General features: G+C 42.3%; 1 protein-coding gene across 2 annotated transcripts; it reads right to left on the bottom strand.

The window, feature by feature from the left end:
* Positions 1-2,999: 2,999 nt before the first annotated feature.
* heca (hdc homolog, cell cycle regulator) lies at positions 3,000-10,714 on the bottom strand. Of its 2 annotated transcripts, none has more exons than XM_064340401.1 (4): positions 10,285-10,714; positions 6,191-7,363; positions 4,424-4,578; positions 3,000-3,532 (listed from the first exon to the last, which is right to left on the bottom strand). In XM_064340401.1, the coding sequence occupies exons 1-4, from the start codon at positions 10,442-10,444 to the stop codon at positions 3,368-3,370; spliced, it is 1,653 nt and encodes a 550-aa protein (XP_064196471.1). In that variant the 5' UTR covers positions 10,445-10,714; the 3' UTR covers positions 3,000-3,367. The 2 variants fall into 2 exon arrangements, with proteins under 2 accessions (XP_064196471.1, XP_064196472.1); XM_064340402.1 differs by having other exon boundaries at positions 6,191-7,360.
* Between the last annotated feature and the right edge of the window lie 616 nt (positions 10,715-11,330).

The following is an 11,330-nucleotide window of genomic DNA, read 5'->3' as shown; positions in this document are numbered from 1 at the left end:
AAGAAAAACCTAATTACCACCTCACCTAAGGGAAGACGAGGAGCTGGTCGCAAAGAAACCTACATTTTAATATGTTCTGAACATGATATGGATCAGCTACACATCCAATTCTGAAGGCCATTGCTTTTCCATCTTAGGATAGGCAGGTTATTCTTAGCATCAAGCCTTGGCATTTGCCACGGTGTATAGCAGCTGAGGTGTGGACACTCATCTTCCATTTCTTTTTCGTCTACAAAATGCAGTGGTAGAACACATTTAAACAGATGGACATTTAAAAAGATGTAATAATCAGGTTTAGAGAGGAATAGGCAAAAATAAAAGCACTTACTATGATACTTCACATTGGGATGACAGTAGCTAATGAAGAGCATTTGAATACGTGTTCTTGATACAGTATGTCCACCACAACGTTATATAACATTGATGATTGCCCGCAGATTCACTCAACTGAAAATAGATTTACAAGTGGGGAAACACTGAACATGTATTTTTATTCTAGCCACTTGTCTACAACCTGAGTTTAATATAAGTGAAAAAAAATGTTGCTTTATTACATGTGAAGCCAGGTGGGGGGTGGAGAGATCTAAGAGAAATCCATTCAAAAACTGCAGAAATAAAAACTGCAGAGTGTCACTTATGAAAATGACTGCAGTTACTCACCATCCCCATTAACAAACAAAAGTGCGCTCAAATGATACATCACCAGGTGTAGGAGCACTTTAGATTCACTTTGATCATGTGATCAGAAGCATTGCATTGCTTGAGGATTGGTGGTAGATGGGGAACAGACAGGATTCATTCCGTGCATCAAATAATAGATCATAAGTCTTGGTTACCGGAAAAAGTAGCGTGCTATGTTCTTATTAATAGATCCTTGGTACTTTGTTCTGAGCATTCATATATAATACTTTACTTCAAATAATACCTGAATTCCCATCACATCAACTGGTGTGTCATTTCACCTTAACGAAAACAATCTGTAGGTAGAGGTGGACAATTCAGGCTCAGAAAGTAAAAGTCCTCCCCAGTATTTTATTCCAATTGCCTGGACTTGCTAATTAGCACAAATTGTCAGCCAGGAGGTAGAACTAATTAGTTTAATCAACTGGCTGAGTTTATGGGTGGAAGTAACACATGGCAGGACTTTTACTTTTTGACCCCTGGACTGTTCAGCTGTTTTTAAGTGAATAAGTACAATTCACCCTTCGCTTTTCTTTCCCCTATTTGATACAGGCAATCGTGTCGAGCAAGTTACCCTGATTCCACCCACACCCTGTGCATTGCCCCACTGCAGCTGAAGTGTGTGCACTGCACCAATGCGCTTGCTGCAAGCTAATGACCATTTTCCACTCTACAGGCTAAACGTTATTATAGAAGAGCTGGCTTCAAACAGGAAAAGAATACCTCTCACTATAACCATGGTACTGAGTTCACTATGTTGACTCCCCAATCACCTCAAACTTTCCAAATGCATAAAAGTAAAAACTTTCCAATTTTATACAGAATTTCCCTTTGGGAAAACGTGAGGCAATTGGTCTAAATGTGCGCTAATGCAAATGCTCATTTTAATGAGCCAACAACATAACCTGCACCTCAACTGCTTTCAAAAATTTCAGGTGTGACCTAATTCAGTGTTCATTAATCAGATGACATGGAACTCCTTCTAATCATGTAGTACCTCTTTTCCAGACAAAAAGGGGGCTGTTAACACCCATCTCAGTAGCTGGTTTGCATGAAAAAGAAAAAAAAGACTTTTGTATGGTTTGTACGACTCCAGGGTAAATTTGGAGAAGCAATTTTACAAAAACATAGTTAGTGATGAAAACACTGTGTAGTCTTCGGGCACCTGGTGCATTGTTGAGCCAATACTGCAGAAGTCCAAGGATCCTAAACACAACTTACCTATGGTGAGAAACAGGGGTGGGCCCTATACATAAGCAGTCTCTGTGGGTCCCCTTCCTCTCTTGATCCATGTCTCTCACGCATCATTCCAGGCTTTTCAAGGGCCCTCCCCCAATTCGGGCCCTGGGTAGTCAGTCCCACTTTTCTCCCCACTACGACACCCCTGGTGGGAAATAGCCAAGGATCAAACCTGCAGTACCTTGGCTTTAGGGTCCAGTTTTAGCACATGGTTAGTGCCCTAGCCACATGAACCACCAAATCACTTAAACCTCACCCCCTACAGAAAACATGCCATCTGCTTAAGAACTAAACACATCCATTAATCTTCCTCTTGTGTATTGTCTAAGGAACAAAACAAGCACACACGCAATTATAAAACTGCCTATGTCACTTTGGTTTGGCAAAAAATGCCCACAGCCCCATTGGGTTCCTTCGTTAATCTTCCTTTATTTCAAATCCCAAAAAGTTTAACTTCCTGTATTGACACACAAATTGCAGTGAGGTGCCAATTTCAAATGAAAATCAATGATTCATTCACGAAAGCGTGTCATATTACACACGAGTAGAGCAACGTTTTCCCCATCACATTGGCTGGGCATTGTTGCAGGGTGTGCATCTTCTCTATTGCAAAACCCAAGACTGGATTTTGGCCAGACATTTGTAAATATTTAGGTCAAATGTGCACGCACATAGGCTTTTACTTCGAGTTGAGTGCCAGCATACCAACTAGGATATTGTTTGCTCTACATGGATAATTAGATTTTGGTTTTTATTAGGCAAAGTTTAAACAGGTTGATGCATGTGTACTGTAAACAATCCTTTATAAACATTTTAGGCCTGAGGACTGAAAAAATCACACCAAGTGCATGTGTATGTGATACGAGTTGAAACTGCAAATGACAACTGTAAAGAATTTAACTTCTCAGGATTTATGGAGTTCCATTGAGAATCTGTACTGCATTTTGAAAGAGGGAGCCTTTAAAGTGTTGTTACTATAGCAATAGAACTTCCTGCTTCAAAACAAAAACCTATAACTATAACTTTATGGAACAGGCTTAAATAATGAAGGAGAATGGATAAATAAATGAGTTGATTAGTCCATTTAACTTTGTTTTTTTATTTATTTTTTTATTACAAAAAAAGCTCATTTGGCATACGGATACATTCACTTGTCACAGTTTTTGTTTTTTTGTTGTTGCTTATGGGTTTTTTTTTTTTTTTTTACATATTAATTTCAAAAACTTTTTTCCCCATTTCTTATGAATATACACCCAAATCTTGTTAAATTTTCTTTCTTTAAATAGAAAAGATACTTTATTGGTACATGTATATTGTCATATTTCTTTATAAAAACAAAAAAGAGATGGACAAAGCATCCTGAAAATGAATCTTTGTTTATGAGCCAAAAAAGGTTGCCTATAGAAAGGAAACAGAAAACAACACTAGCATGCAAACACAGCATTTGTCAATAGGCTTCCAGGACCTTGTAAGAGGAGAATGGCTTGACAAAGTGATAGTCTAGATTTCCACAGTGGGGACACTGCTGCACGTTGCTGTACTCGGAGAAGTACTGCATCCCAACTCGAACGTCTATGACGGGTTTTCCACAGTGCTTGCAGTTCAGCCGAGCCTAACGGGGATCAAACGAGCAACAGAAGCAGTGGGATTAGAACATGCTACGGCATGGCGGACAAAGACAGTGAGGGGAGAAAGAACCAAACACATATGTCGACAGTTCACCTGGACCAAACAGGGCAGAGAAGACCAAAAAGCAGCAGGATTAGAACCTGCTACAGCAGTGGTAACCAATCCTGTTCCTGGAGACATTGCGTTCTGTAGGTTCACACCAACACCTCATTCAGCAACTAGAGATCTCTTTGAGCAGCTAATTAGGTGTCAGGTGTGCAAAATTAGGGTTGAATTGAAAGGGTTGGTTACCACTTCTATAGTATGGGTAATAATGCCAGTGGCAACAGTTACATTTGGCCAAACCAAGGAAAGAACCAACAAACTAGTGGAATCCTTCTGAAATACAATATTCTTAAACAAAATATAAAGACAACCATTTAACAAATTTGCAACAGCACTGTGCTGCAATGTATAGAACATTGTACAAATACCAGCCACTGTAACACTGGCAAGTCATCATTAAGGACAAACTGCAGTTAGGCCAAATTAATACCAAAGTCAAGCCACAGAAGCTACAGTACCACTCCCTGTGGTGTTGAAACAAATCCTAAATTACTGTTCTTACTGTGGGTCAGGTTAGGTTCAGGCGCAAGTTTAAACACAAGAACATCAGGAACAAATAACTGCACACTCGACGCAGGCCCAGAATAATAACTGCTAAAGCATTAACCTGTTGAGGCGTGAAGTTTGATTCAGAAGGAATAAACCTATCAAAGCATGAAATAAACAATATCATAAAATATCATTGTTTTTTTTTTGTTTGTTTAACAAAGAGGCCAGTTAATTACAGTCAACTACAAACATGCCATATGGCTTATTAAATCTCTTTTACCTGACAACAGGGCGAGGCAGCCAGTATGTCATAAGTGTACATGGTTCCCAGTTGGTGCCAGCTCCCATCCCATCGAGACTTACACTTTATACATACGATTTTATGGACTCCTTCCAGGCAATCGACACAAATTGCATACAGGTGCATCAGCCTCCCTATAAAGAAAAGGGTTGGTTCATTTTTAATTGATAGCATCCAAAATTATTTTCTTTAAATAGTGAAGAGAAAAAAAATTCCAATTCAAATAAAAAGAGACAAGATTTTTTAAAAATGACATTTTAAATACACGCAACGTGTATCATTGCCATGCAGACAGGAACCTTAAGATCAAAGCGACAGCTTCAAATGGCTGCGCCATTTCTTTAGGCACCTGCTCCATGTAGCCCAGCGGTTGGTGATGATAAGCACGTACGCGGCTGACATTTATGGGCACGGTTTTATGTCCATGCAGAAATACATTAAGATGATGGATGCCTTCGTATAAAAAAATGAGCAAATTTCACTGGGATTTCTTTATTTTCCCATTGCTGACTGATTTGCATGCTGCGTGCACTGCTTACTGGTTGTGTGCTGCCAGGTTTAAGATCACATATTAAAACAACTTCTGGCATAAATCTTTCATTACAAATAGCTAATAACTGAGGACCCACAATGTGAGAAATCCCTCCTTTTTATTTAAAGCAGCCAAATACCACTCTTGTGCAATTTTTTTTAAAGATCTGGGAAAAAATTTGAGAAAATAATTTTTTTTATTTTCATTTTACATTATGAACCAGACTATTAGGCTTCACAAAAATACAAAACTGTATAAATGAAGAATTCACATAATAAGCTGTGTACACTACCGCAGACAAGGGCACAGCCCAGCAAATTTGTAATACCCATGAAATTATTATAATATATTTTTAGGGTCACAGAAATGTAATGCATGATGTCCTAGTGGCCCAACTAGGTGAAGAAAGCTTATACCACTGCATCATCCAATATACACCGGTAACAACTTTAATGCATGTTTGGTTTATCCTCAACTGATAACCTTCCTCATCTTTCCGCCATTCCGGTTCTTTCCTTGCCGCCCTTTCGCGCTCTACTGTTCCTATAGTGAGACAACCGTTTCCTCTGCCTAAGTTATAACCTGAGGAAACAACCTGCTGATATGCTTGCAGTGTTGCTCTGGGTTGTGCAGTGCTATCGGGAGGGAGCCGAAAGAGGCTGATAACACTTACACAATCGTTTGCCCTGCATATCCTGTTTGAGGTCTTGCATCGAGATTTGACTATTCGACTTTGCATATGTAAATGTGTGGCTTGCCGTCATGCGTCTGAGCATTTGTCTCGCAAGCTCTGTAAACACTGCACTGCCATACAACTTACTGTACTATTTCCTGCAATATACATTACGGATGCATTTTGAGCATAACCATGATCTGCTATCAATCTAGCAGGGAAATGAAATATGAAATCCGAGATTTGCAACAATCTGAGAACGACAGTGGAGAAACACAGTGCACAGAGATGTTTTGAATACTGTGGCACCAGTAGTTACTCTGTGGCTTAAAACTCATTCCATCATAAATCCCACTTATATCAAATTTGCATTCAGGTAAAATGAATGCTAAGCACAATACTTAAAAAACTCAGCAATGATTTTCATCAGATAGAGTCAGATAGCACAGCTTATTTCATGCAAAACCAAAAAAGTTTGAAATAACTTGACAGTTTTACAGTGAAGGCCAGAAGTAAAACAGGGAATAGGAAGTGAGTTTACCCTGTAGGTGGCAGGGCACGTCATACTCGATCTCGTCGTGACGGGAGGGGCTGAGAAACAGGGTCCCGTCCACCAATGGGAACTGCTCGAACACCGGCAGGGTCCGGTGGCACAGGGCGCAGTTGACCACGTTCCTGTGGCTGGCGCTGAGCGCCGATAGGATGAACTTCCTCAGCTCCTCCCCCTGGCCGGTGTGGGCGTCGTCCTCCATGCGCACGTGGTAGGTGTTGAGCTTGTGGCGGGGGATGTGGGCCAGCAGCTCGGAGAGGTCCAGCCTCCGGAGGAACTGCACGGGGTTGTCCCCCGGGGCCAGCCGGGGCAGGGGGAGGCCGACGCCGTGCTCCAGCCCGTGGCCGCTGCGGCCCAGCCCGCCGGCGGCGGCAGCAGCGGCGGCAGCCAGCAGGTGCTTGCGGTGGCCCTCCAGGTGGACGGCGTTCTTCAGGAACTCGCCCAGGTGCCGCGAGCCGCGGGGCCCGCCGAAGGCCGCGGGCGAGAAGAAGGAGAAGCCGGACGGCGGCGACTGGCCGGGGGAGTCGCAGGGCGAGCGGGGCCCCAGGCTGTTGCCGCAGAAAGGGCCGCCGGGGCCCCTCTCCTGAGAGTTCTGCCGGTCTATAGACTGCCGGCGCGGCAGCTCCTGGCTGGACGTCCTGTGCGCCATTTTGTTTCCCGTGGGGTGCCGGACCTTTTTGGGCTCTTCGGAGGGCTCCATCCCACCCACAGCCCCGCCCCCGCACCCGCCCCCACCCCCACCCCCGCACCCGCCCCCGCCCCCGCCCCCGCCCCCGCTTGCAGAGGCGCCGGACTTGCCGAAGCTCTTCTCCGGCGGGACCTTCTTCTTGCGGTCGTCCTGCATGCGTTTGACCTGGTACCAGTCGGTGTCCTTTTTGAGGTGGCCCTGACCGCAGCGGCAGGAGCAGAAGCGGAAGGCCAGGTCGTATCCCTTCTTAGTCCACATGTTCTGGCGGCACTGCTTCTCGTTCCAGCTGCGCGCGCGTCCGATGCAGTTGAACTGCACCAGGATGCTGCTCTCCCACTCGTAGAAGCACTGCAGGTGCATCCAGTTGCTGTAGGGACAGGTTTCGCTGTTGCACACCACCCGTTGGTAGTCGTCCTTGTCCAGGTCGATCGGTCTGCCCAGACTGCACACCAGAGGGGTAGCACAAGGGGCTTCTGCTGGGCATAAGAATTAAGAGAATAACTGCAGTGGACAACACAATTGCATTTAAAATGCAAAGCTATGCATTTGCATGATGTGATGTCTGCAATGCAAATTATACAGATGTAGAACCACATTGGACAAATGAGTGTCAGAAGGCTGAATAAAAGTAAATGGACTCGTGATGCATTCCTGATAAAGTTACAGTCTGCGTGTTGTTTTTGGAGAGTTCTCCATATGTCCTGTTCTACACCTGCTAGCATTAACTTCTGGTGGAATAATAAAAAAATCGGTACAGTGATGCTCCTATTCATCTTATTCATGATACAAATTCTGAAAACACACTAGCATTTGAAATATGTCACTAAGTAAGCACACATGGAAGGAGAAGATAAAAATTGCAATAATTTCCAAATCCTTATCTAACGGGCCAGGGGCCATGTAACTGATTTTTTCTCCATGATACCCAATAATAAGCAAAGGGGTGAAATTAGACACCCCAAAACACCCTTCCCTCAGCCAAGCGAACATCTGGCAGGTGAGTCACTCGATCCCTTACATTAAACTAATGAAAAGAGGTGACCTTCACCAATTCGCGAAAGACTCAGAGAAAGCAATTAATGACACATGAACCTTTCGTTAATTCACAGATGCTCCATTTACGTTATTTATGACTTCTGAAACTGAATGAATCACACTTTTTCAGTCACAATTCTTGTCAAATGTCCTACTTACACCTACTTTCACAGCTAGAGCATTTTCACCAGATGTCTGCATCTATTTTGTCACAGCACTTCTGAATGGTCCAGGTTTTCTGTCACTTGGCACAACAGATAGGCCTATAAGCTACATCAAAACATTCTTCCATAAATCAAAGAGCAATACCAGTTGAATTACCCTGCTTCCTTTACATAGGCCCTAAACCAAGGCAAATCACACTGCCTAGCCTACATGTAGCATACTGTCAATTTATTTTAGCCAGATAAAACATGTTGCTGTTGACATTAAGCATCAATGGTAGTGTAGTTCAAGCTTAATATTACCCATTCATAATTCCTTCACACATCTGGTAAAAAGTCAAGTTAACAAAACATTATGTAGCACTGGTCTGCCGTACAATATGGCAGGCAATTTAATATGCAATAGCATATCTTATTGCTTACACAACTGCATAGCCTGTGTATCAATGCCATGTGAACCTTTTATAAGGGGTAGACTTTGTTCATATTTTTTCACAAACTCAGTTTGACAAGGAAATTATCTGCAACTAGCCTGTGTCGTATTAGCGTCACGGTTTATTCGTTCACAACAAGAAACTGCTTTAGTCTTTCCAGCCCATCACCACCTGTAATGCAATGGATGCATCAGCCAAACAAATGGGAAACGTATTAACTTATGTATCTATATTAGAATTAGGCCACTTGACAAATTAGCCAGATTTCACGACCCTCATGTTTATTGAAATACAGTTATACATCCATCAAAGGATGACTGCTGGAGCACACTATGGTTATATGATTTCTAACAAAACATAATGCACACTGTATTCTTCAGAGAATTCTCTGACACTGCTCACCCAGAATTCACCCCTCAATCACACTGTCACTATAAGCATTACTGTCAAAGTACATATAGAGCACAGTAAAGAAACACAGGGGAAGACACGTGCATTTGCTGTTAACATTTGCTAAATATTATTTTGCTTGTTTTATCAAACCTAATTTATGATTGATTGTTGGTCATTTGGATGTGTAACTTCATCATTCTTAAAGGGAATAATTCTAAAATAGGGGTCTCAAAAGTTTCCAACGCCCAGCGTCCCTACACTAATTTTACCTGGTATTAGACACTTCAGTGAATGAATGCCCATTACACTCATTCACTTAAACAGGGGTGTGTCTGAGGAAGCAAGGTTAACTTCCTTGTTTTTAGAATAGCTTTGCCAAGCATGATTTACAAAAGAAATCGTGCATCAACAGTAAATGCATTCTATTTTAATAAAAAGGGGGAACCTATATATTAAATTATGTTTAAAACCTGTTTTGTCAGTACAAAAAAATGATCCTGTGATGAAAAAAAAGAAATTAATACAAACCAAGAAAAGTTTATAGAATAGAATTTCATATCATATCTAATCATGTAATTTCACTAAGTTGAAATTCAAGCTCTTGTCTGCACGCTACCTGGGCACCTGTAGTGCTTTGCGAAGTCATTTACGGCTAAATATGAGCCTTTCTCTTCCTGTTCATCGGCAGTACATTTACTAGTAATGACAAATTCGGTTATATTTTCAATTGTCAAATTTAGTCGTAAATCGGACATATTGCCTATAATCAACGTCCACCGAAAATCTGTAATACATCAGATATTCAATATTTCAGTTATTCCAATTTTGTGAACTCAATCATCACGTTTACGCTTGTTGGATCTTTGATTTGCATCGCCTGCAAATATTACCAAGGAAATATATTGACTTGAAGAGGACATTGCAGGCTTGAAGTCTGGAATACAGCATTAGACAAAAGAACCCTTGAGTAAAGCACTTGACCTCAATTGTTTCTGTTAAACTCCAGCCGTACAGAACGTGCAAAATATAAATGGCGAGCCATTTGAGGGCCTGGATAAAAGCAAAGGTTACGTTTAATAAAACAACATGTGTGTCATTAAGGCAAAATGCACGCGTGCAACCAACTGGGACAAGTTGCTGCAACTGAGTAAAGATTCGCAGAGGCGTTGCATATCCCATGATAAAAACAATGCCATTTTAACGCACGCAGATATGTAGCTGGCTAGCTAGCTAGCTAGCTATCAAATTATCGTGCATACTCTACATGTAGTTAATCGTTTGTCTTTAGTTATGTAGTTTGCTGTATGTTATTAAAAGAATCACAATAAATGCATAAGAGTATGCACGCTCTGTCGCGAATGTTGTCCTTACCACTAGTATTCTCATTTGGCGGCGCAGCTGTAGCCCCCAACAACGTTGTTGCTGCTGCCTGGGTTCCTGTTGCGGCCGCACTGGCTCCATTTTCCTGTTCATCTCCACTACTATTGGTGCGTTTATTTCTCTTCCCCTTGTTGTTTTTCTGGTTGGGCATCGTGCTGTTCCTGTTATTAATGAATACTGATAATCAGAAGCTGCTGTCTCTCATTTCCGCAGATTACATTTTCTCAACGCAGCGCAGCATAACATTCTTTTCTTCGCTTTCTGTTCTTCCTTTGCAGGTGACACTGCCTTTCACAGCCTCATCGCCATCTAGATTTCTGTGGTTCTGTCAGCAAAGGTAGGCTATACGACGAAGGCGTGTCAGTCTGTTGTTTTGATTCCTATTCTGAATCTCGAACGGTCAGGCGCTGTTTTCCCCTTGCCTCGGTGACGACACTCGGCTCCTCCCCCCGCCCATTGGCTTCGAGTTATTAATAGACCTGGTGAGGGAGTCCCAAGTCAAGAAGTTCTGGCTGGGAAGGGATTCCAATGCGTGTTTTGGACCAGACCTAATGCCCTTCATGTGGCTATTCAGTTGGTTTCAGTAGTATGGACTCTAAGTAGGGCTTACATGCGTTGCAGTCCAGTAGCTGCAGTCCTGTCGTTATATTTCAGAAAATGTGTCACTATCTCCACAACCCATTGATGCATTTCTCTCAACAGAACCTACACAGATCCCACTGTCTGGTCTATAACTGTACTAGGACTGTGTAGCACAGTGGGTAAGGAACTGGGCTTGTAATTGAAAGGTCGCAGGTTCGATTCCTGGGTGGGACACTTCCGTTGTACCCTTGAGCAAGGTGCTTAACCGGGATTGCTTCAGTATATATCCAGCTGTATAAATGGATACAATGTAAAATGCTATGTGAAAGTTGTGTAAGTCGCTCTGGATAAGAGCGTCTGCTAAATGCCTGTAATGTAATGTAATGTACTGCTGAACTAAATGTTTAATTTCATCAGTTACATATGGACAGGTGCCTGGGCTCAATGTATGTCCT

The sequence above is a fragment of the Anguilla rostrata genome, chromosome 6 (genome assembly GCF_018555375.3).
Source record: "Anguilla rostrata isolate EN2019 chromosome 6, ASM1855537v3, whole genome shotgun sequence".
Lineage (NCBI taxonomy): Eukaryota > Metazoa > Chordata > Actinopteri > Anguilliformes > Anguillidae > Anguilla > Anguilla rostrata.
Note: the sequence above shows the minus strand (reverse complement) of the source record. Positions and strands in the feature narration are given on the sequence as shown.